Source organism: Argiope bruennichi, chromosome X2 (genome assembly GCF_947563725.1).
Source record: "Argiope bruennichi chromosome X2, qqArgBrue1.1, whole genome shotgun sequence".
NCBI lineage: Eukaryota > Metazoa > Arthropoda > Arachnida > Araneae > Araneidae > Argiope > Argiope bruennichi.
Genome location: NC_079163.1, coordinates 44,833,693 through 44,851,792, shown reverse-complemented (window position 1 = coordinate 44,851,792; position 18,100 = coordinate 44,833,693). Strand labels below are relative to the sequence as shown.

At 28.8% G+C, this 18,100-nt stretch overlaps 1 protein-coding gene across 2 annotated transcripts; it reads right to left on the bottom strand.

Annotated features, from left to right (window-relative positions):
• Positions 1-2,199: 2,199 nt before the first annotated feature.
• Positions 2,200-17,808, bottom strand: LOC129960620 (cytokine-like nuclear factor N-PAC). 2 transcript variants are annotated; one of them, XM_056074159.1, is made up of 3 exons: positions 17,696-17,808; positions 6,589-6,656; positions 2,200-6,051 (listed from the first exon to the last, which is right to left on the bottom strand). In XM_056074159.1, exon 3 carries the CDS (start codon positions 6,020-6,022, stop codon positions 4,418-4,420), a length of 1,605 nt encoding a protein of 534 aa, XP_055930134.1. In that variant the 5' UTR covers positions 6,023-6,051; positions 6,589-6,656; positions 17,696-17,808; the 3' UTR covers positions 2,200-4,417. The 2 variants fall into 2 exon arrangements, with proteins under 2 accessions (XP_055930134.1, XP_055930135.1); XM_056074160.1 differs by lacking the exon at positions 6,589-6,656 and having other exon boundaries at positions 17,696-17,800.
• Positions 17,809-18,100: the final 292 nt, after the last annotated feature.

Sequence of the window (18,100 nt, the reverse complement as noted above, 5' to 3'; positions counted from 1 at the left end):
ACAAGAGCATAAAATAGGAGAGAAAATATTTTTCCCAGTACTTTTATACAATGAGATTCTGATAGTGATTTCTTTACACATATCGACCCAGGCAAGGGAATCAAAGGGATCTTTTAAAAAGAATTCGATTGGCTGACAGTTTTTTATCTTTACTAATCCTTATATTCCTTTCCCCTAAAATCTCTGAAATATAATCCGGATCAATCAAAACATCAATTTTCTCAGATGTACTAAAATCTACTAACTCAATTCCCTTTTCCAACACTATGTTTCTAACAAACTGCTAGGAAGTATGAATTTTCGTCGAATTAATCGAGTAGAAAACAACTGCTTGTATTTTAATACACTGAGTCGGGTGATGCACATTCCTTAAAGAAATTTCCCCTATATCGTAAACACGACGCTCATCGGTTTCACCTCCGAAAGTGTGAATAGCTAAAACTTCCTCGTTCACTGTTTTCAATTCCAGTTCCTCGACCACCTCTCTCAAGATGAATAATTTACTATAGTAATATAGTTTTAGTATTGGCCCCGGAATCCAACATTCAACCAAGCGCGCCCTTCCACTTCTCCCGTTCACTAAAGCTGAAAATGTTTGTAATAACACTGACCCAGGGACGCCATTTTTTCTTTTTTGATTCGGTGTTAAGAGATATCTTGGTAGAAGAGGGATTATTTTCTTTGGGGATGAAAGTCACGAATTCGGCAAGATCGGGAATATTCTTAGTTTCGGTTACGGATTGCGGTGTTTCGCAAATTATAGAATTAAGCGAAAGCGAACCACATAGCTTACAATTTGACAATTACTATTACACAATTTTTTACGGAATATGATTTTGAAAACATATGAAGCACTTTCCTTTAGCCATTAACGAGCTTTTCTTTTTATTAATACTAAGCGAGTAATCATGTGTTTTTGAGTACAGAAGATACGGTTTCGATTACTTAGTCTGTCCTGGAAAGAAGGATAAAAGTTTCTTTCGATTCAATTTACGATTTGATTCATATTTATGCTGAAATGATTCTGCATTCGTATACGAAGAATGTCCATTCTTGTAACGATAAGTTTTTTTTCTAAATGAATATTCTTTTGCATTAGAAAATTTTGTATTTGCTAATAATAACGAAGTCATCCTGCATTCTACTTCAACATTTATGAATTCTACTAAATTAGTAATATCAAATAATTCACCTGCTTTACGTTGACGATTATAATTTAATTCTTCGGATAGCGTTTTTAGGATTACAGGACACAACAAGTTACTATAAGTACCTGTAGCTAGCTACATTTAATGATTGCAAAAATCTGAGTTTCTACTGCATCATATATTTTTCTTAAACATGCTCCATTTGAGCAAGTTATTATTTTTTCAGTCAATAAAAGCATATGCATGTGAGAAGATATGATTATGCCTGGTTGGCCAAATCTTTCTTTTAATGACTGTACCGAAGCATCATAATTTTGCTCAGTTTATTTTTATTAATTGCAACTTCGAAAGAATTACAAAAGTTTATAAATTGACTGCAATCGCCACGAAAGGTTTTGTATATTTTTTTTAGGTAAATCAACACTTAGATTTCGTAAGGGGATAACATTTTCTGCGTTATTTGCAATTGGACTGTTTTTCCTTATTTGTGGAATATCACTCAAATTAATCGATGTTAATTAACAATCGATGTTAGATCGATTGTTTTTTTTTCTAGTCTCCGCATAATTAACAATCGATGTTAGATCGATTGTTGTTTTTTTTTCTAGTCTCCGCATAACTAACTTTAGCCTGTTATTTTGTTTAGGTCTATATTTAATATTATAATGTCACCCATGCTAATTAAAACCTTTAATTTTTCCTTGAGCTAAGCTTTTAAACTCACAAGCTCATTAAGTTTGGTTTCTTTTGTGTACTCATTAGAAATTTCTTTACTTAAGGTATATTTTATTTTAGTTAAATGTTTCGTGAAGATATTTCGCAATCTTTCCTTTTGTCCTTTAATCTATTGATATCCATTTTAAAACAAATCTATTTAAAAAAAAAAAAAAATTAGAATAAATAAAAAAAATGTGCCCACTTCTGGTTTCAACTCCTCACCGTACTTCCTCCAAATTGTTGCGCATTCTTAAAAAGTTCTAAATTTCAACATATTACGTCCAGGGTACAATGTACAGTCAGTGCACGATAATTTCATCAATTGAAGAAGCAGTTGGTTTTTTATACATTTTATTTTCACATATATAGACATGGGCATTTTCTAAATCTACTACGCAAGCACAACAAACTGAGAGAAAACAAAAGAACATACTGACGCTTCGGCGTCTGGATTGCATCCGGGTAGGGAAGACACATTTACCCTTTTCTCCTCTGGGGAGAATTGAAGCAATTTTGGCAAAATGAGAATCAAATTATTTTACTATTCAAATGGTAAAACTGTACAGATGGATATTGTATACTTTGAAAATAAAAAAAAATGTGGTACTGTCTATGGTATTCATAAGAAATGTTTTTCTTCAGAGAAAGGCAGAGTACACAGAACTGTCACAACTTAAAATGTTTCATTAAATTTGAAAAGTCAGCTGATTACAAGATATTAGTTTCTAAACAAATGTACATGCCACCTAAAAATCACGATATAAATTTACGCCGTTTCGACTCTACATTTTAGCATGCTTTCATCCACTTAATTTTGCAGGAATCTAATTGATTTTAAAAACATTAATCCATTATTTTTATAGAAAAAGGAAGATAAATTTGGAAATAAATGTAAACATAATCTGAAATCATGGCAAGTTGGTTTATTATTTATCAAAATTTAAAATTTAACTGATTTGCATATATGCAAGAAAACCTGCAAATAAAACAAACATGCCTCTAATTTCTTTTTTTCCATAATTTTATTTCATATGTACCTTTTTATTTCTGTAAATACATTAATATGCACTGAGTGACAAAACTAACGACCTACATGAGATTAATAATGTATTAAAATACACATGATCCAAACTTTACATTGGATTTTAAAAAATTCATATGGAAAATGAATAATTTAATAGAAAAACATGCAAGATGTCCACAACATATTTTAATATGCAGCATTAACATAAAAAGAAATGCAAACAAAAATAAATGTCAATAATATACAGGAGCAATAAACAGGCATACTTTTCACCATGTTATTTTCCCACCTTCTGCACTGTAGACAGCCTGATAGCAATTTGTTAATTAAAGTATTCTGGGAGCTTTCCCATGTGGGTTTCATCCATTAGATAAATGTTTACTAATTCTGACTTGCACAAAAGAACATTACTGTAAATAAATAAGTTCGGCCCAACTGCTTCTCAAAACATTCATATATTAATATTTCCTATAAAAAATATTGTTCACACTGATGAATGGCCATTTATAACTTTTGAGATTTTCAGTAAAGAAATTTCATTACATGTCACTGATCCTATGTTTTCAGTTTCACTTCAATCAAAAACTCACTTCATTAGATGCAACTTGAATTGCCAGCAAAGAGATAACCAGCTCAGTCATCATGACTCAAGTGTTGATGACAGAATCTCAAACAAGCTAGATCACATTAAAATGGGACAAAAAGGCCAATCAAATATCTTATATGAGCCAATTTACCAAGTTTTTAATATACAATTTGTGATAATATATTTTGAATAGAAACCACACTGCAAGAAGATCGCAGAGATATTTAGTCTTTTCTAATTATGAAATCTAAAGATCAATCATGGCAACTGTAAAAATTAAAGAGCCATTAGATACACGGGCAATCCAAATGAATACATTATCAATTTCAATTACAATTCCGACAAATCTTTGAAGTCTTTACATACTGGTTTTGTAACTATGTTGCTCCCAAACTGCATACAGCAACAAAATTCTTGCATTTCATAAGGAAAGTACACAAGGAAAAACTTCCATAATTCATGAATAGCAATAGTCTATGAATTATATAAGCACATTTTATACTGCAATTTTATTCTTTCTCTACCTGCATCAATGGGGGGATGGGGGACATTTATATGCAATAAGATAATTTATTACAGAGAAATAATGTTCATTTCTTCATCTTAGAAAAATGCATGGACTAATTTGGAAACCATGTACGTAAATTCTTAATCAAAATTCAATAAACATTAAAAATTAAGCTGCTCTGGTTTCAGAATATAAAACGAGCAATGATGATAAAATGAAAATATAAAAGTTTAAGACTAAACAATAAAATGACACAACTAAAATGAAAAAAAAAAAAAAAAATAAAAAAAAAAAAAAAAATAAAAAAAAAAAATGTATGAATGATAGCCTTAATGGATTATGAAATCTTTTATAACATTTTACAATGAATTGGGATAAAAAGCATATTTGCCCTTCAGGCTTATAACATAGTATAGCAAAACAATGAACTGACACTAATACTCAACTCCCATGTAAACAGCAGATACATCATGGTCAGAATACTTCTGACGTTTAGCTCGTTTGAATACTTCATTTGCTGCTGTTGTGACAGACATTGGCTGCCCATGGCCATTATCCAGTGCAAGAGCCAAAGTAATATCTCTTTGCTGATACTTGAGAGTATTATTAGTTTGAAAGCAACGTGACATTATGGCTTGTCCTTTTTCTAAAAGAAGAGACGAAGATACTGGTCCAAGTTCTATAATTTCCATGAAGTTGATCTGAGAAAGTTTGCAATGCTGAACAAGTGCCATGGATTCTGCCAAACCAGCAGATGATACTCCCATAAACATTCTAAGTATTAGGTTCATCTTAGAACCAGTGCCAACTTCATCGCCAAGATAATATGCATTTTTTGCTAAGGTAAAAAAGCAACTCTCACAAGAGACAAAAACTTCCTTATCACCTGCACTCATAATTAACAGATTTCCATCTTCTGCGTTTTCCCTAGATCCATCGAAAGGAGCTTCGAGATATCTTCCTCCTTTACGGCTGATAGCTTCTGCAATGTCTAGAGATGTAGTTGGATCCAATGTAGTCATTTCAACATAACTTTTTGATCCAGGTGGTGATTTGTCAAGACCTGACAGAATGCCACAATTTCCAAAAACTAGGCTTTTTGAGGCCTCGGGACCAGAAACACAGCAGATAATTATGTCACATTTTTCTACCACATCACTTGGAGTCTGTGCAAGCTGAGCTCCAATTTTAGTAAAAGGCATACATTTCTCAGGGGTTCGATTCCAAACTGTGACCTTGTGACAGCAAGTAAGCAGATTTTTAACAAGCCTTTGACCCATCATTCCGAGACCAATAAACCCTATCTCCTTATCCGATGGTATGACACGTCTTGATACTACGGTTGGACTGGGTGAACTTAAATCGAAAGTAGGAAGTGGCAGAAGTTCATAGTAACCACGGCTGGTAATTCCTGAAGAAGTATGAGGAGGAGCAGCAGCAGTAGTAGGAGGAGGAGTATGCTCTTCTAATGGTCTGATAACAGCTATACGCTTATAGTTTAAATTAGGAGGTGTATTATTAATTAAATCTGAGAAATCTTCAGCAGGCCTTTCAGATAACTTCTGAGGAGGAGATGTTCTTTCATATTCTGATTCATTCATAGCACGTCGTTTAGGTACAACCTTCTTTCGAACTTTCTGGCTTTCAGTTTTCCCTTCCTCTCTTTGTACTTTAGCAATTTTGTTTTGAGTACCACTTGTCGATGCTTCAGGAGACTTCTCAGGAGATTTCTTTTGTTTGACAAGCAATTTAGTCTGTTTGGGTGCATCTTCAGTGATTTGTTTTATTGCTAATTTTAGAAGGGTTGATTTTTTCCTACTGGAAGTAGACTGTAGCATTTCTTCAGAATGATGTACAATATTTTCATCCTGTATCCATGCATAATTTTTACTTCCAAAAAAGAATACATAATGACGTGCCTTTTTAGGAGTAGATTTTTTATCTGTAGGAGGTTCTACTATCTTGGCTGGCCAAAAAGGAAAACACTTCATCTTTGCCCAAACTAGATCTCCAATATTGAAATCTTTTTTAGCTGCCATCTTCAGTTAGAAGCCTGCTGTCTTTAAATCTATGATTGAACAAACCAAGTCAGTAATGTTTGACAACTTTAAGTAAATCAGTTTAAGGCATACTTCCAGTTTAAGGAGCTTGCAAGTCACTCTTCTTATAAAAAAAAACTTTATAAACTGAACTTCTGCATGTGTAAATTTATTTATGTTAAAATATAAATAGCTAGCATTTGAAAAATAAAGAGAATCTCGCATTTATGAGAGCCAATTCAAACAAGAAGCAATGAATTTGAAATTAGCCATCCTATAAATTATACTAATTCCTTTAAGAATTAAAAATAAATTTCTGTTAAGAAAATTGAAAAATTTACATAAAAAAAACTCAGATGCATTCCATATCTATCAATTATAATTTTAACTGTATATGTAGATTATACAGTTGCAAAATAACAAATCATCCCTTTCCCTTCTTTCATTAGGCAGACAGTCTAAATTTTTAAAAAACAATTACTTCATATAAGTTTTAACTTATATGAAAACTAAAACTATGCTCAGTCCTATTCACTGCAAGTATGCCAAATGAAAAATCAGTTTACCTTTTGTAAATATCAGTCTATATCTTCTATTTCTTAAGTTTCTTTTCAAGTTCTTTTGTTTTTGTTCCCTGGAAAGAGAAATTTTTTGAGTATATAGAAATTTTCAGTGATTATTAACTATTAACAAAGCAACTATTAAAGATGATATACTTTAAAAAAGACTATCGTTTTTATAGATTTACTGGATACTATAAATTCAGTTAAAGTAAAGCATTTACTAGCCATTTCAAATTTTATAAAATGCCAGAATTTATACAGACTGTTACAGAAAACAGATGAATTCAGTTTGATATATTTGCAGTAACATGAGACAACAACATATAAATAATGAAAACTTATTTATACTTACTTCACTTAATTTGATAATTTAAACTTATAAAAAATCAATTACATCAAAATAATTACATAGATAAATAGTTAAAATATGCTATCAGTAAACTCTGAAATGCAAGAACTCTAAAACAAGAACAAAAGATGAATTATGCAATTTTTAAAGCTTGCTTTCAATTGGCGATCTGAATACTTCAGCTATTCTCACTACTGTCATTTTCAAAGCAATATAGATGCTTTAAAGCAAAAATTAGCTAGCCATTATTCTGACAGAAATGAAATATTTGACTATGAGAAAAAAGAAAGAAATGGAAGAATGTCTGAATGAAGAATTTCTTAATCAAAGATACGACTATGAAAAATTAAAATTCAGTTCATAATGTCATGAATCATATAAATTCAGATACAAAAGATTAATAAAAAATATTACAGAAACTAAATTCAACAAGAAAAGTTTGATAATATTCTAAACTAAAAATAAACCATGAAGAACAATCTCATGAACCTGATAATACATTTAAACAATACAAACTACAAATATACAATATTAAAAACTGTAAGAAACGTCACTACTAATTTACTTAATAAGAATGGGGTATTTTTTCATCTTTATTTTAAAAGAATACATAATGAAACTCTTATTAAGTTCCAAACCTTTTAGATTTTTCCATTATTGTATCACTGAAAAGTTTCATAAAACATAAAGATAGCAAAGAGGGCAGAAAAAATTCAAGCAAAACACTGTGATTGGACTAACAGAAATATTACTGCATATAATATAAACAAATAAAGAATGAACAGTTACTAGCAATTCATGTTTAAACATGGCTATTAAATTTACTTCAGTATTTATCAATTAAAAAGACGAACAAATGAATGAAATAATTATAATTTTCAAATACAAAAACCAAGACAAAGAAAATAAAAAGATGTATAAACATTATTTATTATTATTACATTTTTTTTTTTTTTTTTTTTTTTTTGTCAGACAATACACATCCTCACATCATTAGGAAAGCAATTACTATAACAGCATTTCACAGATTCGTGAGTGATTAGCCATCATTTTCCAATTATATGGCTTCATTGTTTGCTGGATATCACTCCGAGCAACTTTTGTTTGTGAAGTTTCCTAAAAGATCATGGTGGACTAAAACATGTGGGTCCGTGAAAGACCAGCATCTGTGCTAGATCTGATGGACAAAATTTGGCACTATGTTCTTAAAATACCAAGAGACTTATTCCAGTCAGATGTGGCAAATATAGTTCTATGATCAGAGCACATTGTTGAACATAAAGGAAGACATATTGAGTAGTTTTAATGCTACATTTTTTTTGTCTGTTATTTAACATTTATAAAAAGCATATTAAATGTTTAAAAGTGTATTTATATTACCACTTATTGGCAGATTTTCATGTAATTTTTTTTTTTGTTTAATAAACGTTAAGCGTATCATTTGAATAACCTGTAGCTCAAATTTTATCTGATTTGGACTAATGGAATGCATTCTAAAGCGCCTGATTTTGGAAAGTTATTTCTTGCTCGGAATATCTAAGAAAAAGTACGAGGAAAAGCCAGTAAATTACAATAAATATACCCTGCTAGCATTAATTAAGCAAATATTTCTTCAATGTTAATGGAATTTTGTGGCATATTTCAGATACATTTTTCATTGGTATGACTACTGACACTTCATAGTCTGCTTTTGAATGTAGCTATAATAAGCATTTTCATTTTGTATACTAACAGTCAGACGAGGAAGAAATTTGGGACCTCGGCCCTCACTTTTTACCTGAGAAATATTTATCTGCAATTTAACAATTTTGCCAGATAAAGTGTAGAAAGATGTGCAGCAAGGAAGAACTTCTACTTTCTCACCACAATGTAAAATTCCTATCATGTGATGTATTACAAAAAATTTTATATTTCAAGCTAGTTATGTCCATAATAAATTTTAAAATACAGCCATAATTTCATTAATTTCTTTTTCTCTGAAAATTAGCATATACTAGAAAAAAGTTAACTTTTTATACTTTAAACATGCAGAATATATCAAACTTCAAAAAATTGTAATAAAACATAGAAAGAAGACTTACATCACAGACTTAAAAAAAAACAAAAAACATACAAATTTTGTACAAATAACTAAGGCAAATATTTCACAGATTAAAAATACAATAACAGATATCATCTTTTCAAAAGGTTTTAAATTTAGAAAACTAGTAAAAATTTAATTCCACCCCTCTTTGGATTTTAATGACCATCCCTCAAATAATATTTTTATTTCCATATTTACAGTACTTTTTGTTTTATATGAATTTCTAAGAAATAAAACAACTTTTATTACTTCAAATTATAACACATCCATTTAATGAAACAATGAAATATTTTGTTCAAGGTCCTGCATCTTCCGTTTTGTTCAAATTTAAGAGTAAAAAAACATTTAAAAAATGATAAGTTCAGCAATGTTCTTTAATTGCTCCTACCTAAATATACTGATTACATCAATAGTGCAAAAAATTTGCTAATTCAAAATAACTGCAAAATATAATAAGCAAATTGAGTAATTCAGTTCGGTATGTATTTATTACAAGCTTAAAATTACTAGATTAATTTTCATACATTTATGAACTTTCTCATCCAATAAGACAGGAAGCAAACCAATAAATGAAGCAATTTAGCTTGGTTGATGAAGAAATTCAATGAAAAGGCTTAAAATAAAAAATTAATTATCTTGTTTAATATTTCTTAAAAGGAAACAAAATCTAAAATAAATACACTCACTAGTGGAATGTTAAGTTATTCCTATGATTTGTAACAAGGCACCTAGTGAGAAATCACTGCAAAAATTATGCATATTTGTACATGCATGAATACATACATAAACCCGCATATTTTCTAACCATAGAATATTTTCTATTCTATAACAATACAAAGCTTTTATTGAAAATTTTGTTTTTAAGCATGTGTTCATTAAATTTTCATATTTCTGAATATACATAATATCTTCTATCGAAAACTAATGGTGTTTTCTCCCCAGCAAAACCATAAAAGTGGTAAAATTATCAATACCAAAAAATTAAGTAAACTTTTATAAGATTAATAAGAAATGACTGTAATCTTGTTCAATATTTCTTAAAATTACCAGTTCATTTAGATGGATACATTATTTCTGAAAATGCCAATATTGATGGAAAAGAACAGCATGACCAAAAATTTTGTATTTGATTTTTATATGTGCAACCATAAATAAGATTCAGCATAGCTGGGATCGACAAGTGTAAATTTCCTCATACAATAACTCACTATATTTAGTAATTTTATTTCTAGTCTTGAAAGGAATGCATAGACTAATCTTATCTTAAAAAATTAAGAACCAACCATAATGTATCTTTTTCAAAAATATATGTAACTATGAGTTCGATGAAATTCATTAAGTTAGGCATTGACTAAGTAAATGTATAATTTATAGAAATATAAACAAAAAATATTACCAGTAATTATCAAATATATATTTTTTACATACATTGAAACTGAGCTATTTAAAGTATTTTTCAGCGCAAATTTCATTTGAAAAATTCTATTAAATGATTTTCACCATGTCTTAAATTATACTATTAACAGTTGCGTAATTCAATAAGGGAAAAAAAAGTTATATTCCTACCTCATTAATATTCCAATTCCTCGAAAAAAAGGTTAAGAACATAAATAAACAAAACTAGAACATAAAATTCAAGCAAATTTTATTTAAGTCAATTTTGTCACAAATAACTTTTCCCAACTCATTAGAATTCATTAGTAGTAAAAAGTTTCTAGCTTGCCAAACAAGTGAATTAATTTTATATTTAATTTCAGCATTTTCCTTTTATCAAAGAAATTTCTTTCATCATAAAGAGATCACGAAATCAGATTCTAATTTTATGCCAATGATTATTTTTTTACCATACGTTTACACAAAAATAGGCAATATTTTAAATAGGTTGCATTTCTAAAATTCTCAATTTTTTATTAATGACTACTGAGTGGATTCTGCAAGACTGTTTTATGTGGTCATAAGACCAATTGTTGCAAAATATTTTTCATTCAAATTTCCAACTTCTGTACTTTAATGCTGAATTCTCATTCAATAGATGATTTTTAATGAGAAAAAATAAAATTAATTTTTAAAACTCTATCGTTTTTTATAATAATTTGTGATCTTACAATAGAAAGAATAATAATGATAAACAATAGAATTCTTTCAAAACAATGAATTTCTTTCAAAATTTGATAGAAATACGCAAACTTCGTGTTAAGAAATTTCAAATCAAAGTTTTTTGTGTTTTCCCGTTAACAAACATTTCCATAAATGTTTTATTCAGAGGTTTGAAGCAGGAAGATTGGGCGAAAAAGAAAGTTTCAATTATCTGGCTATTACGTTTCTTTTTCTCTTATACTTACATACTAGTAACAAATGTTTTACAAACAAGTAATCATGTGTAGAGAAAGACTGACTTAATGTGATTATCTCTCAGAGGAAAGGACTTTTCTCCCTGTCTAAACAAAGGGTGGGGAGCCCAATAAATGAAAGGGATATATTTTCCTTATTCTATCAGTATGTCTCAAATTTGAGATAAAACCTTTCACACTAACGTCCAGATTCCCCAAAAGATCCGACATAGCAAAGAAAAACAGTCTATAATCGGGTAAATCTAGCATAAGGGATTCCCTCACCCCAACAGAAGGAAAATATAACCACTTGGATTAAAAATAAGCCCTTTTAAGACCTCTTAATAATGATATGCATCCTGTTATAAACAGGGTTGCCATTCAAATCTGGAAAAATTTTTCCCTGTGTATTCAATGTACATATATTCAAGATACGAGGATACTCATGAACTAGTTATAATGCAATATGATTTTCAGGAGTGTAAAAAGCAAAGAAAAGAAGTAACAATTTAACATTATTTCAAATAATAGCATTTTTAAAGAAGGGTTTATACTTGCATAGAAAAAAATTTCTCTTTATTTATGATCTAGAATTTAGCAGAACAAAATTTAGACACTAAGGGAAGGTGGGATTCTTACCACTCATAATCTTTAACTGTAAGTCACACAAAATTAAGATTTCAGGTGAAATAAAATACAACACTTCATTGTTATGATACAAATTGTTCAATGATTAACCTTAACAAAAAGATGTTACAAAGCAAGATTACTTTTTTTATTGATTCATTTTTGAAATTTCACATGTTTGGGCATCAACTTGAAGAGGTTTATCAGACATTCAATGCTGTAAAATAAATTGTATATGTGACATCCCTCAACCCTTCAACCAGCTGGAACGTAGAAAGTCGCTCCAATGTGTTTCTTGAAAACCGGCTGGCATGTAGGAAGTTGCTTTCCAAAAACTGCTTTAAACCCAGCTCCAACGTAGAAAGTCGTCAATGCTTTCCCCCTTAAATGCAATAAACGGGGTGGGTCATCTGCTTCTTAAGATCATTTTGTGGTTTTCGCTGACAGTTAGAATTTGGGTGGTCTCTCTAATTAGGGGAATGAACTCCCGAGAGGAGGAAACAACGTTTTTCGTAAGAATTCACGATTACAGGATCGATTGGTGATATGAGCTGTATACTTCATTCCTGATATGAATATTTCATTATTTCGCCACAAATTTAATATCCAAATGAAAACTATTATACTTATTAAAGGTAGGGAATCCCTCATCTTTACATGCCATAATCATGTATAACAGTTAATGATTGTCATTAGTTCGCAAAAAAGTACATTTGAACTTTTAATAACTTTTGTTAAAATGCAGTAAAATATAAAAAAAATCCTTATATAAAATTTTTTAATTTATTTTCATCCCGATTATTAAGCGAGACAAATATTTATTTATAAATGTAATTTTAACTATTGGCCAAGCATTTAATACGCAATGAAACGCAAATTTGAAATTTTTCGGATCTAATTATTTATTTTTTACTGTTTAGAGCGAGTTTTTAGTAAAAGCGTTTTTAATTATTTTTATAGATGTTTTTATTTAAAGTATCTTGATAAATGTAGTTACTATTATTCTTTTTTACTGCTTAATATTATTTTTTATTTCATTATTTAAATACAAGCATTTTTTACTGCTTTTTGCAAATCATATTTGCCTTTCTTTTTTGGGGTGGGGTACGGGGGCTCAAGTAGGGAAAAACCCCCTGCTTTTTTTATAAATATAAAAAATATTTTTTAGAAATTATATCTTTAAAAAATATAATTATATTATTAATATTTATTTAAAATCTCTATAAAATATCAAAGCACACTCAAATGGGAGGAAGATTTGTGTCTTGTGACGAGCTGCGAAAAGCGTATATGAAAAAAATTACTTAGTAATAATAAGGACTATTAAAAAAAAAGTTTAGCATATGAAAGAAAGAAAATATATTTAATAAATGGAAAACATTTATTTATATTCAACAAAATTCGATGATGAGTGATATTACTCTGAAGAATAGAATTAATAAATGTATCTGTGCAATTATAATTATTGCTTTGCATTAAAACAGCATTAGCTAATTATTGAAATGAAATAAATGCATTAAAGGTTGATATGACTTCTGTTTGAACGTATCACAAGGCTGTGGATTCACAACTTTTTTTTATCTATGGATCTTAGTTCCTTTCAATTGCTAGTATTTTGTAAGAAAATCCATGTGTTTCTCTATGTGAAAGTAGTTTTTTGTCTTGTCCGCATTGTTAATAGAAGTTTTACGATCAAATCAAGCTGTAAAATGTCGGTAGGTTTAGTGCTTAAAATTGCCCAAGTTACGTTACAAAGAGAAGCGTTACATTTGGTGACAACAGCCTATTCAATAAAAATTAGTGTCTCAAAATGGGTTATAAAGAACATGTGCCAGGCAGATTGTACAATAGAAGTACTTTTAATACGAATCTCGCATTGAAAGGGAGGATATTTTCCCTTGCTAGGCATTCAGCAAGACAAGAATAAATTCTTGAAAGATGTTCTAAGTAGTTTTTTTAATCTTTACCATTTTTGAAATTTATGATTCTTGGAATGTTAAATATTAATTCATCACTCCTGAAAATACTGTTCTTTTTATAAAATTAACATGGGTATTATGGCAATAATATATGAAAAAAAGTTTTTACGCTTTGCTCTTTAATCAGTTTTAGATTTTATGTCAAACAAAGTGTGTGCTCTACTATTTTTGATTTTCATATCCATTAAAGTTTTGTTTTCATAGAACATTTAAAGACGTACTTCTTAATATATTTAATAATAATTAATGACTAAAAAGTAAAATAAAAAATTCGATTTCTCTGTTCACTAATACAAGGCAAGTGGATTTTCTTACTAAATTTGTTTATATTCTGGTTGAAATTCAGCTATTGATCAGATACTACTGAATATTGTTTCCAATAGAAAAATTGCTTCCTTTAGGAAATTTATTTCTAATGCACCTCCTAAGGCCAATCCTAATAGCAATTTTCAAAAACGAGCTAAAAATTTTTCACCAATGCTTGATTCTGCACTTGAACTTTATTTAAATATAACAAAATTTTTAACAAAAGCATACCACTGAAACAGACTCAACATTAAATAATTAGTTGGATCATATCTTGATATCAACAATGGAAAAAAATTAGGTTCAAATGATAGAAGCAACAATGAAGACAATTTAATTTCACTTCCATCATGAAATATATTGATGTAAAATATTCTTAAATTAGATAAATTAATATACAAATGTCAAATTAATTAATTTACTTGCCTTCGAATTACCACGGGAAAATTTAAATTAAAATTTTTAATTTAAAAATAATTTACGAAAATATTAGCTTTTGCATTTTTTAAAAGCTATTTGTGAATATTATTTTCGCTTTGATAAGAAATGATTACAGATGCTAAGAAGATTTTAACAACATGAGACCCCGATGAGTCATCTGTGACTAGACCACCAATAACTCGCTGCTTTACCACACCAACATGATTCTCCAACCCATATATTATTTCTGATTTAGCACAACCTTCTTAATATGCAATGTCATTGTTAACTCGCTTTTCTTCCATCCAATTTTTGTGACCGGAGGATAAGATCCTTTAAATGAAGAACTCTGCCCTTCCTCCACAAACTGGCAAAATTATTACAAATTCATTAATATCTATAATTTGTTTTATTTTAATTAATGTGCCAAAATTTGTAGCAAGTATTTTTACTGTTGCAATGAAATAAAAACCTTATTTTTCAATTACGGGTTTTAAACGTTGCTGAAGTTATGATTACTTACTCTAGATTGTTTTTCTTTTATTTTATTGAGCATCCATATTTTGAAATTCACATGCAGTGAAATACCTTATAAATATTTCCAATGATATTCATTTGAATTGTTCAGAAATGAAGAGCATGGAAGCAATGGTCTAAAAAGGGTAATTCTTAATTGTTAGACACATGCAGCTAGGTCTCGTTTTTATCTACGAGATAATTTACGAATTTTCATAAAAAAATCATAATGTTATAACTTAATAAAATGGGTACAATTGAAATTTTGATTTCATTGATGGAGTAAGATGAAGGAAAGATTCTTCACAATATTTGTCAGCAGAGAAATGCATGGATTTATGAAAATATTTCTGCACTGACTATGAGTCATTTTGCCAAGATTAGGGATGATATAAGAAATTGACATTCAAAATATCCACTTATTAAAAATAGGAATGAAATGATGATTTTTATCAGATATAAGCCTTGTGAGTAAATGGATACATTAATATGTTTTCTTATTTAAGTATTAAAATTAACTTTAAAAATTTATTTTTTAATTATTTCAAAATAAGATAATAAGTCAAAAGTATTCAAGTTAATAATATTTTCATCAACATATTATCAATAAAATATTCACCTACTATATATTGACAAAAGATTGTTTTATTATTTTCAGAACTTAAAAAAAATGGAATGAAAAACAAAAATCTAAAAACAAACAAAAAAAATAATAATACAAATTTTTATTTATAATTTTCAGTAACAGATTTATATCCAAAATGAATGTAGTATTTGTAAATTATTAATAATACATTTTTATAATTTATTTTAATCATAGAACTATATTCATCCATTATATATATAATATGCGAGTAAAATGCTTACAACTAAAAATTAGAAAAAACTTAATCAAAATTCACTGAATGTCAATAAAAAGAATATTATATTCGTAATGCAATTTGATGAATGATAATTCCTTTTAAATAATTTATTAAACAAATTTTTCTAAATTTATTTTTGAGCAAATTCTATTTTCTGTAAACATTGCAGATTAAAAGACAAGTTCTTAGTTCTCAGAGCAAAAACCAAATTCTTAGTTGAAAAACCACATGGCAATTGCCCTGCATCGACAGATTTATTACTTGATTGATCAGTAAGTACTATTCAAAATCCCCAGTGTTTAGGGGGTGGCGATGGTCGAGACGCAGGAAAGTTTACCCCCTGTTGTTAATGGTCAGGGGAAAGCAAAAACATACAAGGCCGGTTTAGGAACGTTCTGCCAATTTCTTATCTAGTAAATTGTATTCAACCTTTATTTTGACTGTGGCCGTTTTAAGAACATTCTTAAGCTACACAGTCGGCGCTCGATGGGTTAAATGGATATAAAGCCATAATCAATGCCATATATTTAATATTTTTCTATGACTGAAACGATTTGATATTCACATAATGAAATTGTCTGTGCCCAGTTAGTAGATGCATTCCCTGTCGCCACAGAATGCCCAGTTTTTTTAAACAAATGTATGACTTAATTTTATATCCATTTAAAATTAAAACTGATTTTTGAAATAAAATGCTACTGATAAATTTCCCTTCATTGATATTTAAATATATCTTGGGTGATGCATAGAAATTCATCCATATATGAATACTTTTATTTTAATATGTAACAGAAAATCTAAATGCATCAATGATTTTTATATATCATCAGTAATATGTTTGACAGTGTGGTAAAGAAAATAGTTTTGTTTGCTAAAATTTCTAAGTTTTTATTATAATATTAATTTTATTTTCAGTGTAATATGGATTTCTCCTTAGCGGAAAAAATTATATGGCTTGCATTAAAATTATTTATTTTAACTAATTCTTAACATTTATGTAGAAAGGTAAAGAAATTATCATAATTAATTATATTAGAATAACAAGTATTCAAGAATATAAATAAATTCAACTGTAATAATAAAAATATATAATCCTATATGTAAATAAAAAAAATAATCATATATGATTAAAAGACCTAATTTCACCAAGAATTAAAGAACCAAATTAAACTAACTGAACGTCACTGCAAATAAGTAATTTAAATAATTTTTTTTAGTTTCTACATAACTAAAAATAATGAGTAAATACTTATTAATGACTGTCAAGAAAATTTAAACACACCTAAATAAATTAACCAACTCATTCAAATTTAAAAGAGGGAATAAGATTTTCTTATCAAAATTCTATAAGACAAATACAGAGCAGATATATTTTAGCTAGCATTTACTTTCTGAAGTGGATAAAGTTATCATGAGTTAAATTCTGTATTTCTGTTCTTGAAACGAGGAAATAACACTTTAAATAAAAATAGGATATGCATTCAAACAAAAAAGTTCCGACTGACAAAATTCATTGTAATGGAACAATTCTTTAATTAATAAAATACAGCTCATACCGATTAAATTGGTATGTAATTATTTTATATAATGCTATTATATAAACTAACTTACTATGATTATCATTTAAGCTAACTTACTTCTCAATAAGTGCTGAATAACAACTTGAAAAAACTAAAAATTTGCTGAACTTTAATTCGACACATATAAATGTCTGATAAGAAATGGCTACCGCGTTCCGAGTGTCCGACGGTTACGGTCATAATTAATATATAAAATGCTAGCTGTCTGATATTTGTGTGGCTTGGTGGTATTTTTACTACAAAAAATTAGTCTAAATAATTTACTTGAAATGTAAAATAAAAGAAAGCCTGGGGATATTATTATTGTGATTTATGGCACTTTACAAGCTTGCTGACAGTTATCTGTCAGCGATTTAAGCCGAGTGAGCGTCTCTTGATTTTACAGTAGCGCTGACTAGGACCAAGAATAAAAATTATTTACTCACGCGTCACAGCCCTTTTTACAGGGCGGACTTCATTCAT

What these genes read in the sequence shown, in the direction of transcription:
- LOC129960620 (XM_056074159.1), bottom strand. Translation starts at nt 6,022, where the DNA reads ATGGCAGCTAAAAAAGATTTCAATATTGGAGATCTAGTTTGGGCAAAG.